Raw genomic sequence first — 23,435 nt, 5'->3', positions numbered from 1 at the left:
TGTTATAAACTGTAATTTAAACATAAACTGTAATACGAAATAGTATTTCGTAGTGGTAAATTGTCACAGTGCGCATGCGCAGTACAAACCGTGTTATCGGTACGGATCGAATAGTGACATGACGCTCCCAGGTTAGATTTTCTGCGCATGCGCTTTTAAAAATCAAGCTAGGACGTTGGGAGGATCTATACTACGCATGCGCTAAAATGAATGCACAGGTGTATAGTCACATCTTTTAAACCTAAAGTTTCATTCATTATAACACAGGAATGCAAAAAAACCTGGAAATATAATACTGTTATAATATTCATAATATAACACGCATTAAAAAACTCCCTGGACTCCTCTCTAAACTCCACTGAGATCCTGAAAAATCCATTTAATATTAATTCATTAACACAAGTTTAAATCGAAATTGTAGTTGATTTGTTCATATTGCATAATTATATTATAAAATTAATGCATATCAAAATTATAAACTGAACTGAATGAACGGAAGCTCTTGACCTCTGTGTGAATAATTCCCTGATTGGATAACTGTATGAATGTGTAGGTGTTCCTAATAAAGTGGCCAGTGTGTGTATGAAATAGTGATCCAAGTTTTTAGGGAACTGCAGGTCACACGTGGATAAGAACACTGAAAATTCTGTAGACTTCAAAATCAGAAAAATCATCACTTCTACATGGTGTGTGTTTCTTTATTAATAGTCTGCTCTAATAAACCACTTTAATGTTATTATTAAAATGGCATGGACAATTTAATGATTATTTCATGGCCACAATCTAATCAATAAATAGTTGTGGTGAAGAAGTAAAGAAACTGTGGCACAGTAAAACAGATGAGGAAATGACTTGTTTATTGTTGTTTTTTTTGATTGACCTGAACACGTACAATCAGGAGTCCAGCAAATCATATCCCGAAACACGTGTTTTAGTATAAAAGGCAAGAGAAAGGTTTACGGTTGTTCTGTATTTACATGAATTTGTTGGAGTTTTGACCTGAAAATCATCTCTATATGTACATGAAGCAGAATGAATGAAGAACAAGAAGACAGGACCTGGACCATCATCGTGAACAACCACCTTTTCCCATGTCATTATTAAAAACATTAAACTGTGATGTAATGCCAACATGTCCATCCTAGCAACAGCTACCCTGTGAAAATGAAAAAACAAAAATACACCAATAAACACCCTGACAGCTTAATGACAGACCTGTCCTTTTTTAATAATCTAGAACATGAGAGCAGTTTATGTTTTATGTATACGCCATTATTAACCTTTCTCTGTACAGATGGACAAGCTTCAAAATGAATCAGAAAATCAAAATAAATTCAAATGAAAGCAATAATCACCTGGCAGACTGCAGCTAGACATTGTAAACTGTTCCTGGACTAAAGTTTTATTGTTTAATATTAATATTCTTCTTCTTATTATTATTTACCCTGAACACTGGTCCAACTTCATTTATCTTACAGTTAAAGCTAATCTTCCAAATGTAACTGCTTAAAATTTGAGATTTAGGTTACAAGACGACAAAACTATCATAAAGCCTTTTAGTTATCTTACTCAAAGTTTTATTTATATTAACCATTTAATATCTTTTTATTCACAGCAGCATTCTCAGCGTCTGTTTAATATACAGTCTAATACAAAGGAAGAAGGGGTCAGAAATAAGAAACTGCTCCAAACAAACAAACCAAAAAAAACAAACATTACACTACAGTTCACCAACATGCTGCAAGTTCAGGTTTTTTTGCAGGGTTAATGCAGACATTTCCACAGGGTGTTGCGTGTAAAAAGGAAGAAAGAGGAGAAAAATAACTCCAATTATTAATAAAACAAAATTATTACAAATAATAAACAAACGAGATTCCGGGAAAGATTCAAAGAAAACCACTCCGATGAGCCAGTCCAGACTGGGTGTAAATATGACCGTGAATACGAGATCCGTCCACTGGGTTCGTGCAATACATGGGCACCACACCGCAGGTCAACAACTGATTCATTTTCTTTTAAATCTTAGACAAGCTGTCCAACACCCTCAAAATGGATGAACATGAATACATGAAGACGTCGTGGTTGTGAGCCCCGCCCCAACACATCCCACCCCATCCCACCCGTGTAATCAAACGCTATTAGTGAACATCCGTGTCTCATCTTAGGCAAATGCACCTAGATCCAAACTTTAAGCATGACTTCATGTGTGTTGGGAGACGAGCACATTTATCTAAGTTCTAACATTTTAAACATTGCACATGTGCAACAGAAGCACCTTTGCTGTGCTTGATCAGCTGATGAGCACTGAAGTCTCTTTCAAGGAAGAAGTCTCCCTGAGGCAAGGGCCGCTGTGCTGTCTGGTGGTCACTTCACACAGCTTTAGGGGCGAGTTTAGTCCACCTCTTCCATGCTGGTGTAGGACGAGCCGGAGCATTCCGCAGACCGGGCAAAGAGGTCGGACGTCACTTCTGCACCCAATTGAGGGGGTCCTTCTGCGTCCAGGTCTGTCCCGAAGAGTGCCTGGCTAGAAGCCTGTAAAATAAACCATTGTTATAATGGGAGATTTCACGCCCCGTCTGGTGCACATCAACGCCAAGTGAGAAAAGGCTACACGCTCCTTTATAACTATAAAGCAAAGCCAAGAAGAAAAATCACTGCCATTCTGCTGCAAGGAAGGAGAGAAATGTTATTTGCCGGATAGTTATAAAGATTACAAAGAAATCAAGCAAAAATACATGTGTGCACTGGAGGACTGTCATTTTATTTACAAAACAGAATTACAGGGAACTCGACTTAAGCACTCAGGACACTGCAGTAGACTCTGTGGTGATGATCACGGCAAAAATAGAACGTTAGCATAAATAAATTAATATACATACTTAATATAAAACAGCTTCTAAAACATGGAAAAGTATTTTATACAGTTTGCACAAACCAACCAAAGATTAAACACTAACATCATTACAAGAGAGAATTAAATGAAACCCAAGGCTGTGCAGTTGCAAGAATGTAGACTCATCATAGAGAGATATTCTCATGAGAACGATGTGGAAAACAAGAACCATTTAAAGTTACAATAGTGTATATATGCAATAACATACAGGAAACAGCTGTTTCTAGCATCAGAGTGTGTGTGTGTGTGTGTGTGTGTGTAAACCTGCATTAACATTTACGTCGTAATTTATCAAATAAGTCGTTTAGTGGTATTAAAAGCATTTCCTGGAGATAATCAGACACAGTGCAGGATAAATGGCTTCAGTAAATATTATCAAATTACATCCCTGAGGCCATGACCACTCCAGCTAGCACTACATTCCCTTACAAAGTGAAGGCCATCAAAATGTCTAAAGAAAACACACATTACTGTTTATCTGAGAACATTTACAAACATTTACTAGAGGTGTGCATCAGGACTGAGATCTCACAGCATCCACCAAAAACACCATGGGAATGGGCATGTCCTTGTGGTCAGTTATGAAGACCACAGGGCAAAACATTAAAAAAAAAAGAAAAGAAAGAAAGACCACATTCATTAACATGTGTGACGCCGTGTGCATTTTTTTTTTTTTTTTTTTTAAAACACAGGGTTGCCCAATCCCTAGGGGCACAACCTAGACAGGGTGCTTATAGTAGAACTGCACACACACACACACACACACACACACACAAGCCACTCAGCCTTCAGTGCATGTCTTTTTGACTGCAGGAGGAAGCCAGAGTACTCCGAGAGAAAGGGGAGAACGTGTGAATCAGGGTGAAGTGGGAATTGAACCCAGAACAATGGAGGTGTGAGGCACATGAGGCCCTCAGTCCTGAACACCTCTAATTAAAGCAAGGGGCAAAAAAAAGAAAAGAAAAAAAAGACAGCGATATCACCAGCTGGCAAAACAAACAGAGAGAAAAAGAAAAAAAACAATCAGATTAAAATGCTAACCAAAAACAACAGAATTCAAAGATCATTCTGAGAGTTTAATCCACAGCAACAAACAAAACAACAGTCGTCATGGTGGACAGAACAGCACCCATCAGTAAGAAACTCACCTGAATAAAATCTAGATTTACACAGTAAGGCCAGTCATTATGGAGTGACCACAGCTGTAGATTACTGAGAGAGTATTTTAAAATCAAAGTCAGCGTGTTGAAGTTTCTACTGAAGATGATGTGAATAAGAAATAAAAATAATGTCAGAGTTACAGGATGCCCTGAGTTTGCCCTGTAATCAAGTGTCTTTAAGGTAGTACAGATTATTGTACTGTACATAAGTAATAATTTATTATACACTGTTCTATTTAAAAATCAAAAATAAAACAGACATTTAAAAATGTTCATTCTATACTTATACAGAAGTCACAGAGGCTCTTAGCCTCATTTACACAATAAATAAACCATCCAGCTACAGCAACTGTATGTGTTTTAGATGCATGTTACACGTGTCTGTGTGTGTGTCTCTCTCTCTCTGTGTATATACACACACACACACATATATATATAAAACAAACACACTGTACATATATACACTCTACATGACACTTCTCAGCTTATCCCTAATGAGACTTGTATATCAGGGGATAGAAGATGTTAAGCAGCAATGCGAACACTGCAGCCATAGTGCCCAGGAGGAAATATGTAGTACGGTCATCATCAGAATGATCAGAAACGCCTTCCTGTCTGCGCCATGAAAGCCCTCTATGCCGGTCACCCTCTTCTCCCAGCCTCGTCCTGGGTCTTCTCTGTCGCAGTCTGGGCCGGAAGAGGCTCCAGGAGGGAGCGCCTTGTTGCCCTTCTGCTTCTTCCTCCAGTTCCTGCCATATCAGAGACGCCTGCGATTGGCGGAAACCTGTGTCAGCTTCTGGGACAGGGCCAGGCCTTAAAAGCACCCAATTATAGTCACAGCAATACCTCTGCTCACCCAAATTCCCACTATGAATGACAACAAAAACATTCTACTGGCTAGATACACTATATTGCCAAAAGTTTTGAGACACCCCTCCGAGTAACTGAATTGAACTGAACAGTGAAAGGAACTCTTAATGCTTCAGCTTCATACCAAGACATCTTGAACATTTTCATGCTCTTTGTGGGAACAGTTTGGGGATGACCCCTTCCTGTTCCAACATGACTGTACACCAGTGACTAATGCATGGTCCATAAAGACATGGATGAGTGAGTGTGGTGTGGAGGAACTTGACTGTCCTGCACACTCACCCATGTCTTTATGGACCTTGCTTTGGTCACTGGTGTACAGTCATGTTGGAACAGGAAGGGGTCATCCCCAAACTGTTCCCACAAATTTGGGAGCATGAAAATGTCCAAAATGTCTTGGTATGAAGCTGAAGCATCAAGAGTTCCTTTCACTGGAACTAAGGGGGCAAGCCCAACCCCTGAACTCAATGATCTGAAGGGGTGTCCCAAAACTTTTGCCAATATAGTGTTAAGTTGGTCACACATATAATCTAACACTTCTAAAAACATTAATAGGTTTAAAAGCATTACAATAAACAAACAAGTGTTCATTAGCTACAATGGCAAGGTTATGGTTATTCTAGCTGAATAATTGATTAGTAACACATTGACAGCCATGTCAAGGAAAAAACACAACCTCCCGGCCAAACAGTCCAACTAAAGCACTTTAAGCTGAATACAGTCTTACTTCATCTTCTTCTCTTCTAATTCTAAGCTGACATAAAATAAAAGTATTTATAATTACTGCATCTTACATGGCACACTTGTATTTTATTTGCCTTTTTAAAATTTAATGTTTAGTCTAATACGAGCACCAATCCCCGAGTATTTCTAGTAAAACAAACTGTAGTTTAAACTCCTTAAATGTTTGTGATTACATACTGAAGGTGGAATAACTTTGCATACGGAAGTGTAGCTGCAGCCTTGGCAGTCAGTAGGTCTTTGCATGGACATGCTTTACACTAGTGGGACGCGGTACGTTCTGTATAAAAACCACTGAACTGTGACTGGGTGATAGATTCAGCTTGTGAATGTAAGACGTTATAGCTGTTAATGTAGCTTTGAAGTCAACAAGGTGATGAAGTCGCTCTCATAAAACATCCCTTCATTTCTTTCAACATGTGGCATCTATAATATAAGGTTATGATGGAAAAAACCCAGATACTTATTTGGCTTGAATATAAATATAGAGGAGACACAAAGGTTGGTTTTTTTAAACTTGACTGGTCATTAGCTCACAGCAACCAGCAGACCAGCTGAAGGGACAGAATATTTCTTTACTTTAATTCTTTCAATAAGCTTTCATAAAGCATACCCAGGCATTCCACCAAGCCCTTTACTTTATCATGACCTCATTTATTTCCACACTGTACTCACAAGGCCATGTATTTAGAGCAATTTGGCCGACCCAGTGTCAAATCTGCTACTGTTCACACTTAAACCACTCCTAAATAAAAAATACTAAGCTTAAAAACCCACGTTAATGTAAAGGATAAGGTTTTGAATAGACCTTTAACACTGAGGTCTGGTACTTACAATAAACCATGAAGGTAGCGTAACAGTTTCCTACACCAACCCTTAATAAAAGAGTTAAACCTCAGTCGTCAGGATGTACATAAATCCCTGTTCATTTTTAGCTTGGACACTGCGAACTTATTACAGGTCAGATGGACACTACACAGACAGAAGAGCTTATAAACATTTTTAACACAATGTACACAGAGTCTAAAACTTTGCTGTTGTGCCTCGATGAGATTTCAGCTCAACATAAGACAAAATAACAAACCTAATCTTTTTACTTTAGTCTGCTAAAAGACACAGACTTACATTTAGCATCTATCATGTACCAAAGTATGAATAAATGACTTATGCAAGACATGCATATGTTTCTTCATGGTGGTTCCAACATGAACAAAAAAAAACTAAACAAAACAAAAAACCCCACAACAATACATGACCTGTTAAGTACACAGCTTAAAGTTTAGTATTTAAGAGAAAGGGCACAGAAATTAAAGAGGGAATAAAGTGAGAAATTTCGCCCCAGGTATCCTCAGGTGTTTAACCTAATGCACACATTTATTCACATTTCCCATTGTATGGTGCAGCACTTACTTCAAAAACAGTCATTAATCATCCAGAGAAGTTAACACAGACCCCAAGCCATTAAGTGTAGTTTTGGCAAAACCAATAGGATTCCTCTATTCCTTGAGCAGAGAGCTTGTGGGATGTGAAGCGGCTCCCTCTAACGCAGAGAATAATGAAATGTTAAATGGAAGAAATTGTACTCGGCCCACCTGACTGGCTGCTGCTCCGGCTGCAGCGGGAGACTCGGCTCCCAGCGGGTCGAGCAGGCGAGGAGGTCGTTCTACGGGAGAATTCCTACGTCGGTAGAACAACACATAGGCGTAGCGGGTCACCACCTGGCTCTCTTCTACTGTAGTCACGGTGCTGTCATCAAACAGACGCCAGCCTGAGCAAAGACACACCAGATCAGTTAATGCAGGGGGAGCGATACTGATATTGCTTAATAAAAAAACCTAGAAAAACATAATATCCAAAGATGACACAGAATTTTACATAATGATTCAATCTTAAAATGTTTTTCATGCCCATATTTAACACTCCCAGCTAAAGACCTAGCATAAAGAGTGCCATATATAATCTGGATTTATTTATAAAATAAAATAAAAAATACTTGCACAGAACTTAAAAGTGCACGAGTACAAGAGGTTAATGACGGAAACAAAAGAGCTGGACCTACCAACATCACTGCGCTGACTGTTTTTGTCATTCGGTAGACGAGCATAAGCTGTGTAGTGACCTCCAATCATTCCACCATAGTGGTTTATAACAGCATATAGGTCATAAATAGGGGGCTGCTGGACATCCTCCTTCTGGCCAATACAAAATTTACTCAAGTCCAAGTTCCTATGGACGAAGGCAATCAAAACAGAATCCACTGCATAATTAATACACAAACAGGCAGAAGAAAAGGAAAAGAAAAAAAAACTCTTAGGATATACTATTTATAGCTAGGAGATTTTGCATACCTCACAGGGAAGTCCACCATGTCATTTATTTTGTCTCTCCAGATGAAGCTTCGGAAAGAAAATCGTTTGAGCTGGATGATGAGAACATTCGGCAGACGCCAAAGCAGAAGCTGTTTGGAAGCCTCCCTGTGCTGCTGACATTTTGGACAGTACCTAAACAACATAGGAAAAAGTCCACAAGAGAAGAAAAGCTATTGCTAGCACAATGTAAAGCTAACTACTGAAGTGAATCCAAAATGTCCCCTTTCTCTATTTCAAATATAAGTACACTCTAAAGAGTGTGAAAGCCATTATTTCATTTTTTTTTTTTCATTTCCTACCATGCTTCCTCGGGTGCTAGCACCTCAGGTTTGGTGAAGAGGTTGAGACACTGCTCGAGTGTAAAGTGTCCTGCCCGGGCAGTCTCACTGGCAGAGCCTGGGTCCTCATCAAACTCCAGCTCTTTGGAGCGCACCAGCACATACTCTTTTAGCCGCTCATTATTCTTCCACACCAGCTCCACTGTGCAGTCTTCAGGCACCTCCAGAACTCCATCACCTATATAACAGCAGAGAGAAAAATCAGCAGGTGGAAGAGGTTCCTCTGAAAAAATAAAGAGGCTTTGAATTTAAAATGAAGACATGAGAAAAGATGGAGGTTTAACCTTTGTCTTCAAGTTTAACTTCCTTGTTGTTGGCATCTTGTAGTGAGATATAGAATTGAGAACCACTCCTGTAACTACATTCTGAGGGTTGTTGGTACCCAGTGACTGCAGCTGAAGAACACAAACACACACACACACACACATTAACTACTGAAATATCCAGAGAAAAAAAATCAAATGCATAAAAAATGTATAATTAATTCCATTATGAAGATACCTTCTGGTTTCACAGCCTTTTCACAAGACGTTTCTTTCTCTCCAAAAGGATCCTGGGAGCAGGACAGCAGCTCAGAGAAGGCAGAATCTGTGGTTTGAGTGGACAGAGAGTTCAGGTCTTCGGCTGAGTGAGCAGAGGCCTGTGCTGCTGCCATTTCAGAAGACACACTGGCCTGCTCCTCAACTTCTCCTTCTTCAACTGCATGAAGTTCTTCCTCCTCTGTACCAGATCCCTCAGCAGTTGAACCGGTTGATAGATGGTGATCAGCACGAGACAGGCTAGCCTCAGGGGAGGTCCGACCAGATTGGAACGGAGGACGGAAAACGTTCACTGAATACCTGCACATGAAAGGAACACGGTTTAAGAGAGATTGCCACACCAAATCGGACAGTTATATCCAAATAAAGGTGGTCTGTCCAGCTTACCTGGAATATCCCTCAAGTAGCTGAGTGAGGCGGGTGTAGGTCAGCCTCGACTCAGGCACACTGATCAAAAATGGCAGGCCTACATTCTCAGAGTTGGGTCTGCATAGAGATTTATGGGTGGGCCAGTGGTTCTTCTGGCAAGCCCTATATGACAAAAAAAAAATATGTTTTTACTTTCTAGAATGTGGAGAAATATGAATAACACCCCATCCACGAACACAACCAGGAACTGAATTCACGACTCACTGGTTGCAGTAACCCACACGATAACAGCGTGTACAGCGCCTCAGTTTCTCATCGTCTGACAGAGGAGGTTTCTGACAGGCAGCACACTTGAGTATAGGAATACTGGGAACCTGAAGCCTCTGCATATATAAAGAAAATAATTAAATGAACAAACAAACAAAAACTCAATGTGAAAATAGTTTAGTGACGTGTACTAAAAGGCTGCGAGACCTGATGGACCCTAAGCAGCACCACTTTCTCCTTAGTCAGCTCTTTGGACAGCACCTCGAAGCAGAAGAGCATGTCGGTGGATGAAACGGTATCAAGGGCGTGAGAAGGAAGGAATATCCGATGGAAACGATTTTTCACCACCTGAGGAGGAACGAACAACACTTTAAACCATAGAGCTAAACTGTTTAGCCATATGAAGAACTGAAACAGGGGTTAAACAGTAAACTAGTAAACAAACACACATACCTCTGCCAGTCTTAGGTTCTCTGGTTTGACTCTCACACTCCGGGAAATCGACTCCAACACTTCTGCTGTGCTCGAGTTCTCTTTACTAACACTCACCAAAAACTACAGGACAGATTCAGAAAGAGGTTTAGTGCAGCAAATAAAGGAAAAATGAAATAAATCCAGTGGACTTGAGTTCAGGAGCAAAAGAACAGACTGAGTTTTACCTTGACTGGTTTCTTGTGGGGCTCCTTAGCAAAATAGAAGACAGTGAGCACCTTTTGTTTCTGAGGTAGAGGGACAGGCAGGTATAGGAAGGGGTCAAAGGTAATAGAAACCTAGAAGAAAGATGATAAGAAGTGATTAGATTTTTAAAAATAAAACAAAATGGTGAAATATAACCACATTTTATAGATCTTTGATTTCTTACAACCGTGCAAGTTTTCACACCAGTCATAAAACCCAAGCACCATTATCCAAATAACAACCACCACGGAGGGGTGCTGTAACTCAGCTTTTATGTAATTTACCATCATGTAGGTGTACACATTTACAGAGACAGAAATACAGAAAACAGACACATTTATGTACCTTGGAGCACATTGGGCATACGAGCTTGGACTTGTACTGGCCTTGAAACAGATCAACAATGAATGAATCATTCCTCATTTTGTGCCTTTGCCATGCTTCTTCTGCAACAACCTGTCAAATTATAATTGCACAATCATTTAAACATCCCCCTTTTCTCCCTTTATTCATAAAAACAATAATATATGCATGTTTAAATAAACATTTTTCTGTATCCACTCTTAGGTATCAAAGCAATGCAGAACGAACAAATCACTTTTTATTAGAAATAAAATATTGTTTATAACGAACGCAAACCACTAGCACTCTATAGCTGTAAGTAAAACTCATTCAGAGAGACGTAGTATGTTAGTGGAGGTCGGGTTAGTTGTGCTATATTGGAATTAGGAAGAAGGAGCAACACCTCATCCTGGCGGCCATCTGAATCCACCGTTTCTGTGTAGGGTTTGTTTTGGATACGGTTCAGGTCCTCGTGCAGACCGTCCAAGAGGAACGCCATGAATTCTTGGGCATCATGTTGGGCATAACCTGTAAACTGACTGGCCTTACTGGCCACTATTGCCTACAGGAAGAGAAGGACAAGCACATCTGTTCAACTGATTGACTTGGGTTGTTCAAAGAAGCAGCAGAACCTAAAGTCTATACTAAGCTATAAAGTACAGCAGCATTAAGAAGACAAAACCTACCTTTAATTTGGAGGGCTGAAAAGCATGGTGAGTGCCTTTCCACAACGCCCGCAGCAGCACTGCAAACCCAATGGCTAACCTTCCACCGGTACCCAGGGGGTTATTACAGTTGATCTCTGTCTCAAACGCTCGATCTGAAATAAGGATAAAATTCTTAGCTCAACAAGAAATATAACAAATTTTCTCCAAGAGGTCAGTGATTATTGTTATTAGATTTAATTTCTGAAATCCCCTTACCATGGAAATAGTCTCTCAGTTCACGCGTGTTGGAGAGAGACTGGATTACGCTGTTCATAAAGCATGTGTTTCCCAGGTTGACCAGCCCTGTGAAGCCAGGGAGACACACCTTCTTCTCCTCCTCTTCCTCAGGTCGCTCACCACTTGCAGGAGGAGCATGGGTCATTGGTTGCACCATACATGTGGGCTTTGGCTGGGGAGAGAGTCCAATCAGTTATGTGCACCCAGTAGGACCTGAAGGCGTTTTCTTATTCAGAAATAAAAACTGACCAAAACAAGAACACATCTAGATCATTTTCCACCAAACTGACACTATTGCGGTCAGAATTAAGACAGTAAGTTAAGACTGCAGAATCTTTCAAATGCACAACACTGCCGAGTCTATAATGGAGGAAGAGCTGGAACATGGTTTCTTCACCTAAACAGCGGTCAGGTTTACCAGCTTATGTAATCTATGACAAAACTAGCACAGGAAAAGTTTTGCTACCTTATGATTTTATTATACTTTTGGGGGTTTTTTTTCAATTCAACAAAACCTAAAGCAAAATAGTCATGATCTAATCAAACTTCTGTTAAAGCTCCTGCCTGTATTAATCCATAATAACTACTGGATCCTTTGGAAGCCATGTGATGGTTAACAGAAAAGCTCCCCTCCAGTATTGAGATACTTTATTCTACTACTTGCTGCAGTGGAAAATGCCCTAAGCTCTTTTATCAACTGTCCTAACACAAAGACTGTGAGGAATGAAAAAAACAAACTAAATGACACAGGATTGCACAGTTTTTGTCTTACCGTGGTGATTGCTGGCTCTTGTTTGATTGGAACATGATCAGAGACAGAATGTGGAACCACGGCATCTAACGCACCATCCTCTGGTGTCCGAGAGGATTTAGGCTTCTCCTCCCCTGCTCGAGGCTCCTCCTTGGCAGGCAGAGCATGCTGACTGCTCCCTGGCTGACTCTTATCAAGGGAGGAAGGCCCAGAGGGCACAGCAACCTTCGCACCCCCCACTGCACCTTAAACAGAGGAGAATAGAGCTTGTGGTTAGAAAATAAAAGATCAAATCTGAATGGCAGTTCCAGAGGGAGAAAAATAACTAGCCTTTCATCATTATATTCACTAATGATCATCTAGATTTGCAAAATAGATGTTAAAAAACGGGGTATAATTACAGAATTACTGTCGTTAGTAAGAAGTACAGTGCAGCCTGGACTAGGGGGATTGGCAGAGGGACAAGGACATGCTAAGCGGCATGTCTGTATTGAGTTACTAGATCGTTCTCTGCTTACACACTCCTTCTGTGAATAGTGCCCTCATGTCCACATGTAAACACTTGTCTGCTACTCCAGCTACAACAGAACCAAAGTTTATTCTTTCGCACCCACTAAAGTTTTGATCCAAATTGATCCGAACTGAGGGAAGGCGTGTATGATTTTCCTCTAAAAACTGGCACAGTTAGGACATGCCTCACCACGTCATACCAAATTCAACAGGCTGCTCTCAGGTAAACGTTATTTCTGGGGGAACTAGATCAGGTAACCATGTCCCACAGAGTTTTTATATGTTTTAAATGCAATTTCAGGTCCATGTTACGAGATACACATTCCATGTCGGTCCACTTCAACTATAACAGTGTAGACAGAAACATAATTCATTAGGTTAAAGAGTAGGAGGATATGGAATTTATCCCCAAAGCTTGATAAGTGTAATAATACAAACAAAAATTAAGTGCTCAAATTCCCAGGGAGTGGACGATTCCTTGTGGCTGAAGTCCTTACGCTGGAAATTCTGGGCTGGCAAACTACTCATAACCCAGCACTGACCATGAAATTTTGGAGAAAGCTGTTTTTCATCATTAAAATGGTCCACAAAAAATGGACTACAGATATGTGTAATGATCTGGTAAAAGCAAGTAGAATACAGGCAGCAGACCTTGTGAAACCTGGGCTTCCAGACCTCCCCATCGCTGACTGTGCCTCTTCCTCAGGGTGATGTCTATACGAGATGGAGTGAAGCAAAAACTACACTGTTCCGGCTGAATCAGGTTCCTGAAACCCAAGTTAATCCAATTTAAACACATGCTGGACAAACTAGCCACTGATGCTTGAGGTACTAATATTAACCACTAGCCAGAAGCACTTACCTGAGTTTGACTTGCCACTTGAAGACAGTGTTTGGTCCACAGTCTGGATGTTGACGTAAAAAATTAGCATCACTGAAAGGAGAAATACAATAGTAACTGAAATGTACTGGTTAATAATGTATTTAGAATATCTTTAATAAGTATTATCATTTGCTAGTATGTGGATTCTGCATACAACATCATGCATACAGTTTCAAAGTATTTTCACCACATTACCATTAGCAAACTCCTGTTATAGTAACTTGACTATTTATTTCTCTCACTGTAAGGAGGTCAGAGACAGAATCCAGAAAAAATGTAATTTCACAATGCATTTCTGATATTCCTGAGCATTGCACCTATCCTAGAAACTCATCCTTGAACTTCCACTCACCTGGTCTGGAAGATGAGGGTGAAGTCTTGTTCCCTGAAGAGCGCCTTGGAAATCTCTCTACAGATTTCCTTCAAGTAGACATTGACAACCATCAGGTCTGTCCCTTTCTCATATGAATCATTCTTCACAAATGACAGGTTCACCATTGGCTCTGGACCAAAAATAAATAAATAAATAAAAATCATCAACCAAAATCATTTAATCGGTTTCCAAAGGGCCGAGACATTCTGGGACAGTGAATGTTGATGTCTGAATCAAACAGGACAGCGCCACAAACATCTGACAGCACTCCCAGCTTCAGGGACTGACATTTAGGTGTTAAACACAGTACATCTGTTAAAGTGTGACAAAATATAAAAAACAAGCAACATTGCAACCCATGCCTTATATGTTAATCTAGTCAGAATGTTGGACTGACCTCTGTCTTTCTCGAGACTCTTCTCACATGGTTCCTCTTTAGATCTGTCCCTCTTCTCCTCCTCTGTATTTTTAATCACTTGCCTCTTGGAGTCAATTGTTGGAACGATCTCTCCAGATTCCACACGGTGAGCTGGGACATCCGTTTGTCTTCGGTCCTGCATGGCGCCTTCATTCCTCCCTTGCTCTTTGTTTTTCTCTCTGTCTTCTGGAGCAGTTCCTCCTCTGCTGGTCTCCCCAGTCTTACAGGTTTCTCCAGGAGGTATTACTTTGGGAGGAGATGGCTCATGTGGTTCTAGCCTTGGCTCACAAACAGTTACCTGATTCTTATTTTTACCCGCTTCGGCCTAAAAGACAAAAAGACAAGTGACACCATATAACACCATTATACCGATATGACACACCATTATGTCAATCATAAACATAAAAGAATAATGGATAAACATAAAGAATGAAAACATTTTGATAAGAATCTCTCAGATAACATGATATTGCCCCTGACCTGAGTGCGGCCGTCTGTCTTTTTTTCCATCTCTTTCTCTTTTTGTACTCCCTGGCTTGCTTTAATCTGGGGTTGTAATTTGCCTTCTCGGGCAGTAGTGGACACAGAGGCAGATCCACAGCTTGTTAGGGGTTTGCCATTGACTACTGGTTTGAGCTGATGCTCACGTGCAGGGCTAGATGCTACAGTGGGCTCCTTTGTGCTTTTGGAAGGACGGACAGTTCTCTTGGCAGTGGGCTCAGGTGTCAGGTCTCCTTTAGCACCGGTCTTAGTCTCAGATACTCTGACACCTGCACTCTCAGTGTTCTCCACCTGTTTCTTCTTCATCCCTCTTTTTACACCACGGTCAGGTTTACTACATTTCGGATCTGTCGGTGGTGCCTGCTCTTCCAGTCTGCTGGAAGGTTTGAGCGTTTCAGAGCTCAGGCTGGATTTCTCAGAGCGGTCCGTTGATGACTTTTGACTGCATTCATTCTCCCTCAAGATGTTCACTGGACTGTTCTCTTTAGTGTTCTGGGAAATTAAAGCAAAAACAATTAAATAAAAAAAAAAAAGGATGAATATGAACCACTGAATAAAAACTTCCCTTGAAGGTCTGTCTATTGAGAGCAGCTTTTTATACCATAAGAGTGGGCCAGTCGTGGAAGGGGACTTTCTTTTGCATGATGAGTTGCAGTATGCTGCCTTTCTCCTTGTACAGCACTTTACTGCAGGAGCTCTCTATCTCGGCGTGTAGGTGACAGCTCCACTCTCGCCCATCTGAGATCACAGCACACACAAATCATACAGCAACACAATACATCAATAATTAAATGAAATGTATGACAAGAATGGGAATGGGCTTTTAAACTTTGATGAGATATGACGGTACACAACACGCCATGTTTAGTTACCTGGGAAGCGGACTTGGCAGGCCGTGTCTGAAAAGGCAGTGTCAACATTCTCCAGCTTCAGTGCACCCTCACCACACCGTAGCTTGACGATCACCTCATCTGCATTCTGCTTCCAGTCTAGAAATACATCTGTGTGAGCAAAAACACACACACACACACACAGGTTAATGCTGTCCTGTCAGCACCTTGGCAATGAAAGTAACTTTCACACTCCCAAAAAAACTGTTGCTATGTCCATCATGCTTTGTCACCAGGCCTGCGCCAGTAACCGAATGATATTATTCAGGAAAGCTTGTGTGTGGGGTGGGGGGACTAACACAGATTTTTATTGTTATATTTCCAAGTTTGAAGCCAGAATAATTAAAGTAAATTCTACTTTCGATCACACTGCTCACATGCATTTCAGTATCATTTGCTTTTAAAGGTTGCAGCAAAATATCCCACAAAAGCATGTATTTTCACTGTCATTTGTTTAACGAATTGAACGAATACTACTACTATCAAGACTACAAATGATAATTATTTTATTTGTTTGTTTTACTATAAATTCTGCTTCTGCTTTAACACGTCACAGACTCAGCGAGCTGAAAAGGACGACACAGGAGTCAGTGTTTGCTGAACTAAATTATTATTTGTACACTGTTAATTATTTTTAAACTATAGTTTACACTGAAACAAGGTCTGGGAATCAGGGCCGGGAAGCCAAGTTTTCACTTTCAGATAGAGCTTACTATACAGTGCAGAGTATGAAGCTGGTAGGTTTCAGCTCAACTCCATCTCAAAATGCATGCAAAGACTTGAAACTAGCCCAAAGAGTACAGGAACTGAACCATGGAGACAGATTTGACTTGTTTCTCAGTCTTTACACAGGGAAAAAAACCATGTTGGGAACAGAGCTGCTACACAACAAAAGCATTATTATCTTAGTGTTGTGTATAACTATAACCAGCAGTTCCGTGATTTGGGAAAGCCAGCATTGTTTTTAAATCACAATCACAATATATAAAAGACAGAAACCTTAACATTCACATTCTCTGATATTTTTAATGATCACACTTGTTCAGGTCAGCATCTCTGCTTGTTCCATCATAGACACTTGCTACAATGATGTCCACATTTATGTGCATATGATCCAGCTTACTTCTAACATACGCACATAGTCTGATCAATGAGCAGTCCATATAGATGACATGGTGATGGAGCAGCACAGATGGATGGTAGGTAAAACTGGGGTGGTGGTAGCTCAAGTGGTTAAGGCTCTGGGTGGTTGTAATTTCAGGATAACACAGCCTTTAGCACATGTGTGATTTTTGACCTGATATTTAATTAATTCATATTCTCTCATATTTGACATTACAGGGTAACACTAACAAAGCTACAGCTGGCTAGGGCTGTTTAGTCAAGATGTTTAGTGAAATCTAAGAAATAAATACACTTAAGTCATCAAGTCAATAAAATAAAACAATATAATGAGAATACTAGACAACTGTCTAACTGCTCAGCACAGAGCTCAAAGCTCATCCTGCATCCAAGATATGCAGGAAGAACATGGAGACCTTTACAAAGGAAGGGGGAGAGATGTGAGTAACGGATATACACTATATTGCCAAAAGTATTCGCTCACCTGCCTTGACTCGCATATGAACTTAAGTGACATCCCATTCCTAATCCATAGGGTTCAATATGACGTCGGTCCACCCTTTGTAGCTATAACAGCTTCAACTCTTCTGGGAAGGCTGTCCACAAGGTTTAGGAGTGTGTTTATGGGAATTTTTGACCATTCTTCCAGAAGTGCATTTGTGAGGTCACACACTGATGTTGGACGAGAAGGCCTGGCTCTCAGTCTCCGCTCTAATTCATCCCAAAGGTGTTCTATCGGGTTGAGGTCAGGACTCTGTGCAGGCCAGTCAAGTTCATCCACACCAGACTCTGTCATCCATGTCTTTATGGACCTTGCTTTGGTCACTGGTGCACAGTCATGTTGGAAGAGGAAGGGGCCAGCTCCAAACTGTTCCCACAAAGTTGGGAGCATGGAATTGTCCAAAATGTCTTGGTATGCTGAAGCATTCAGAGTTCCTTTCACTGGAACTAAGGGGCCAAGCCCAGCTCCTGAAAAACAACCCCACACCATAATCCCCCCTCCACCAAACTTTACACTTGGCACAATGCAGTCAGACAAGTACCGTTCTCCTGGCAACCGCCAAACCCAGACTCGTCCATCAGATTGCCAGATGGAGAAGCGCGATTCGTCACTCCAGAGAACGCGTCTCCACTGCTCTAGAGTCCAGTGGCGGCGTGCTTTACACCACTGCATCCGACGCTTTGCATTGCACTTGGTGATGTATGGCTTGGATGCAGCTGCTCGGCCATGGAAACCCATTCCATGAAGCTCTCTGCGCACTGTTCTTGAGCTCATCTGAAGGCCACATGAAGTTTGGAGGTCTGTAGCGATTGACTCTGCAGAAAGTTGGCGACCTCTTCGCACTATGCGCCTCAGCATCCGCTGACCCCGCTCCGTCAGTTTACGTGGCCTACCACTTCGAGACTGAGTTGCTGTCGTTCCCAAACACTTCCACGTTCTTATAATACAGCTGACAGTTGACTGTGGAATATTTAGGAGTGAGGAAATTTCACGACTGGATTTGTTGCACAGGTGGCATCCTATCACAGTTCCACGCTGGAATTCACTGAGCTCCTGAGAGCGACCCATTCTTTCACAAATGTTTGTAAAAACAGTCTGCATGCCTAGGTGCTTGATTTTATACACCTGTGGCCATGGAAGTGATTGGAACACCTGATTCTGATTATTTGGATGGGTGAGCGAATACTTTTGGCAATATAGTGTATATTGGGAGACAAAAGTTCACCTTGACTCTTATTTCCATGTGAAAAGTATAGTCAACTTAATATTATGGCTTTCCTTACCAAATGACAAAGATACACCAGTAAGGGCTGTTTTGTCGAGAGAATATTTGTAGCTGGACAAAGCACTTGAGCCTCAGTGTAGTGCTGAAGTGTGAGTCCAGCATGCTGAAGAGGTGCTTGTGTGTGTGCTGGACTGAGAGCTGGTGCAGGGTAGAGCTGCTCTCATGACCTTGACAAAGACCTGCTTCACTGAGGCAGCCTCTCACAGAGTTGGATTACAACACTTCAGCATTCAGCAGGCAAGCGCGCACACACACACACACAAACAAACAACACTGTATGGCCTTTGAGAAACAAACCAACCAAGTCCACAGGTCTAATGTCTCATGAAGCTCAAAAGAAGAAACTGGACATTCTGATAAGAAAAAATACAGATGTTTTAGGGTCTAAAATTGTGTGCGTGTGTGGATAAAAAAAATGCAAATAAACCCAAAAAGTAAACATCATTATAAAAAGCAAAGAGTGTAATATTTAGAATAAAAAGTCATGCTGCTTAGAGAGAGAATTTCCTTCTTTATGAGATGAAAACTAACATATCAGCGTGGGTATATGATGGTTTCTACTGATTATGACAACACCAGGCTGGGAAGTTAAAGTGCTCACCATTATTCAAGATGAGTATTAAACAGGTGCTTTTCTCACCTTAATAATCAAGAACCACACCTCAGGCTTTTAGTCATTTAGAACCCCTGGAGATGGCTAATAGCTCTAAACTGATATGTAGAAGAGAGTGACCACAGAACACGGCCTTTCAGCTTTCCCTCACGCTGCAGACATTAGTTTTACTTTCGGTCCCTTGCCTTCTTCCACAAGTATTTCTTTTGAACAGTAGACGTTGTAAAAAAACAAACAAACAATGTGCTGTGCTGCCCTGCCCTCTAATTAAACAAGCCACTGACAATCATACGTTAAAGGACACTTTTATACTACTTCCTCATAGCTTTTATTGTATTCATACCTTTCAGTTAAGGTCCTAAAGCCTGTTTTATCCTGTGACATTTCAGCAGATTTTTTACTGGTCACTCTGTTTGAGATGATCTAAATGTCCTACAGCTCTCCACATCTGTGGTCATTTTTAAAAAATTTCAAGCTACTCCAAATATTCTGCAATCACAAAATTGAGAAATACTGGAGGGACTGATTTCCACACAAACTATCCTGATATATTTGCTTACAATCCTTACAGAAAATATTTTTAACAATGCATTTACGTCTTTATCACACTGACTGCTGCTGAGTTACTCCAGCTTCTGCTTTCCTCATCACTCCCTCACACACAAACACAGCAGGGAACACGATTTTAATCACGAGCTCACATTCACACAGTAAAATGCACGATACATGTGTGTGATACAGCCATGTTATAACAGAAAGGAAAAAACCATGACTGTATGCCAACAGACAATAAATATGCGGAATCTTATCAGTGTCAAATCTTTAATCTGAACTTTATTTTGAAATCTGGGCTTTATGACAGGTTCTGCTATGCGGTCAGTGAAAGATCAAACAAATCAAGACGACATCTAGAATACACCAGTGATCCAGACTGGGGAAAAAAGTTAGTGGACACTTGACCATTCCACTATACACTATATCACCAAAAGTATTGGGACACCCCTCCAAATCACTGAATCCAGGTGTGCGTTGTTTTGTTTTGTTTTTTCAGGGGTTGGGCTCGGCCCCTTTGTTCCAGTGAAAGGAACTCTTAATGCTTCAGCTTCATACCAAGACATTTTGGACAATTTCATGCTCCCACCTTTCCTAAACCTTGTGGAAAGCCTTCCCAGAAGAGTTGAAGCTGTTATAGCTGCAAAGGGCGGGACAACTCCATAATACATTCATGTGAATGGCAAGGCAGATGTCCCAAAACTTTTGGCTAATATAGTGTATGTGTACAGGATCACATAATTATATATGATATCTTTCACTGGAACTAAGAGGCCTGAACACGAGCTGCATGAAGACCTGGTGTGCCAAAGCTGGTCTGAAAGAACTCAAGTGTGACCTCAACCCCACTGAACACCTTGGGAATGAATTGACACTGACCTTCTCATCTGCCTGACCTCACGAATCCTCATGTCTGAATAAAACACAAACATGCACAGCCACATACCAGAACCTACTAGAAAGCTTCCCTGAAGAGTGGGGATTATTACACCACCTGGAATGGGATGTTCAAAAAGAGTATAACGGTTACGGTCAAATGTTTGGTCACATAGTGCATGTCAAACCCAGTCTGATATTTCATGCCAGAGAGAGAGAGAGATCACTTTCTTTACATAAAATCATTTTTGCAAATCGATGAAAATTTATTCTGATTGCAGATTTCAATTGATTATATTAAAGGTTTTTTAACAGTGTGTATGATCTCTACTTGATTCCTGACCAGTATCAAATTGTATTAGGTCATGTCACAGATAATCCTCAAAATGTTAGCTTGACAAGAATGAAAATGATTTTTAATTAGATTCGTGTGTGTAAATCACTCATTACTCAAACTTCCATTAATGAATATATTCAGATACACAGACTTATTCACATGACTTATTATTTTACTGTGTTATAAGACTGAATTGAATGCATTTAGTTGCATTTGGGTTTTTTTCTGGTTAAAGAGTATAGTCGGATTATTAAGGATGAATGTTAACGTAGGATCCAAAAGACTATCAGTGGTATTGATGATCTTCTAAGTCCTAAAATAAAAGTGCAGTAATTAGACATGCCCTTGAACTTGAGCTGCATCATGGCTCTGAAGGCTCACCTTTCTTAGTGTCCAGGTTAGCCGCAGTGGCCGCGCGCTTGGCCTCTCTGCTCTCCTGGTTAGCTCGGTCTTTTTGCTTCTTCTTGCTGCTGCTCTCCTCAGCTCCTCTCTGCGCTCTCCGACGGCTCGCAGGGCCTGATGCAGAGCTGCTGCTGCTAGCCATCTTCAGCCACTTGCCGCTGACAGGGCGGCTGTTTCTCACCTCGCTGCCGCCGGCCGAGCCGCTTTCACTGGGGTCTGAGTCCGAGCTGCGCCGCTTCCTGCACGGGCCGGCTATTTTGGCGGCGTTGCTTTTCCCAGCACAGAATCGGGATGTGCTGAAGACCAGAGCAGGACAGCGGTCATTGTGTGTGCGTGTTTATTAAAAAAACAATACTGCAAAAACCACGAATCCGTATTAAACCCCATGACTAGCGCTCTGTGCGTTAAGCTGCAGTGTCATGCTAACACCCTGAAGACACTGGACACTCGGCCAGTCCAGCTGAGGGCTCGCGCTCTCCGCCTTCAGCTTAGCGACTAAAATGTCGAATATCTACAACATGACAAAATATTTATGTGAAAGAAATATATAAGGACGATGTCTAATAACAAGGTTACGTACCTACTCACTGGGGAGCGTTCGACTGGCGCACTGAGGAGAATTTAATAGAAAGTTTGACTTAACATGCCGCAAAAATACTTAGTAAAAATGTGTGAAAACGAGTGACCACAACGAGACTGACTGGACCGACCGACTGGACTGAGGTCTGCTCCCAAATAGCTGATTGTTATAAATCATCGATGCCGGTGTCGGGTAACACTAGCGAGAGAAACCGGATTAGCTCGCCGTCATTGTAGCGCTAGCTCACCGGCTAGGTGAAAGAAAAGGCTTTTCAGTGAGACGCTGTGGAGAACTGAGCTCTGACCAAAAAACCTGTTCCAAAATAATTCCACTGCGAATTCAGTTACACTTTTCATCAGCTAGCAGGAGTGTCAGCTATCTAAATACACTACAGCTTTAGAAGTTAGCTTGTTTAGCGAGTTAGCCTGGTCTCGAGCCTGTTTTTTTTATTCACGTTTTCGTGGCAGATAAAATTAGCCTCAATACAAGACACGGAATTTAGATTAGATTAACAATTACATGGTACTGAGCCTGGCAGAAGAGAGGCGAAAGCGCTTGAAGAACCCAACAGCGAGAACCCTGGTTCCGAGTGGACTAGCTAACTAAGCACACAGCTAAAGACAAACACCGGTTTGTTTGTTAGCTAGCTTGTCACAAAGCCCGACGGAGTAGCTAGCATAGCATACACTTCTCAGTTCCAGAAGTGAAACAGCAGAATTATTAACAATTCGTTTAAGACACGATTCATCATTATGGCGATGGTTTGGTTTAGGTTAAGAGTAAACTCGGGGTCAGTGTCAGTGAGTTAACCAGGCAGCGCGTGGTCACAAAACCTTAAGCTCCATATAATAATAATAATAATAATAATAATAATAATAATAATAATAATAATAATAATAAGTGGGCCGTCGATCTTACCTCGAAACTAAAAGCTCCGTCCTTTCCAGAAAATTCTATCCAGGGCCCATTGCTGCTCGGACAGTGGAGATTAAAACCCTTCTTGTTTCCTCAAACCGGTCAGCAGATCCCAGCACGCAGGTTGGGGCAGAAAACACACCGGACACGGGTTTCAGATCGCACGAGCTACCCTCCTGCCTGACCATCCGCCACGACTTCCGGGCTCAGCCAGCACGCCTTTAATTGACCACTAGAGGTCAGTAGAGTATATTCAGTAAATAATCGAGAGGTTAAAGAAGTAGTTCCTCGTGTTTAACCTTATTCCATATCCCCCTGCTGTCTAGAAACTAAAGTGTAGATGAATTAGAACCTGTGTAGATGAATTAGGTCCTCAACTGACCTGAAAAGTGTTCCTCATTATAATCTCATTAAC

At 41.2% G+C, this 23,435-nt stretch overlaps 1 protein-coding gene across 5 annotated transcripts; it reads right to left on the bottom strand.

Annotated features, from left to right (window-relative positions):
- Positions 1-840: 840 nt before the first annotated feature.
- usp19 (ubiquitin specific peptidase 19) lies at positions 841-23,226 on the bottom strand. 5 transcript variants are annotated; one of them, XM_058410272.1, is made up of 27 exons: positions 23,024-23,226; positions 22,106-22,135; positions 21,505-21,821; positions 15,819-15,947; positions 15,548-15,684; positions 14,926-15,438; positions 14,425-14,770; positions 14,007-14,157; positions 13,634-13,705; positions 13,423-13,538; positions 12,283-12,506; positions 11,490-11,682; positions 11,253-11,386; positions 10,970-11,128; positions 10,570-10,680; positions 10,206-10,316; positions 10,000-10,101; positions 9,754-9,894; positions 9,544-9,662; positions 9,298-9,441; positions 8,873-9,210; positions 8,656-8,766; positions 8,333-8,549; positions 8,013-8,165; positions 7,724-7,890; positions 7,257-7,432; positions 2,558-4,820 (listed from the first exon to the last, which is right to left on the bottom strand). In XM_058410272.1, the coding sequence occupies exons 3-27, from the start codon at positions 21,665-21,667 to the stop codon at positions 4,545-4,547; spliced, it is 4,503 nt and encodes a 1,500-aa protein (XP_058266255.1). In that variant the 5' UTR covers positions 21,668-21,821; positions 22,106-22,135; positions 23,024-23,226; the 3' UTR covers positions 2,558-4,544. The 5 variants fall into 5 exon arrangements, with proteins under 5 accessions (XP_058266258.1, XP_058266259.1, XP_058266255.1 ...); XM_058410275.1 differs by lacking the exons at positions 2,558-4,820; positions 22,106-22,135 and adding an exon at positions 841-2,532; XM_058410276.1 differs by lacking the exons at positions 2,558-4,820; positions 22,106-22,135 and adding an exon at positions 841-2,532 and having other exon boundaries at positions 12,283-12,500.
- Between the last annotated feature and the right edge of the window lie 209 nt (positions 23,227-23,435).

The sequence above is a fragment of the Hemibagrus wyckioides genome, linkage group LG15 (genome assembly GCF_019097595.1).
Source record: "Hemibagrus wyckioides isolate EC202008001 linkage group LG15, SWU_Hwy_1.0, whole genome shotgun sequence".
Classification (NCBI taxonomy): Eukaryota; Metazoa; Chordata; class Actinopteri; order Siluriformes; family Bagridae; genus Hemibagrus; species Hemibagrus wyckioides.
The sequence above is the reverse complement of the archived record's forward strand: the minus strand, read 5'-3'. Positions and strand labels throughout refer to the sequence as shown.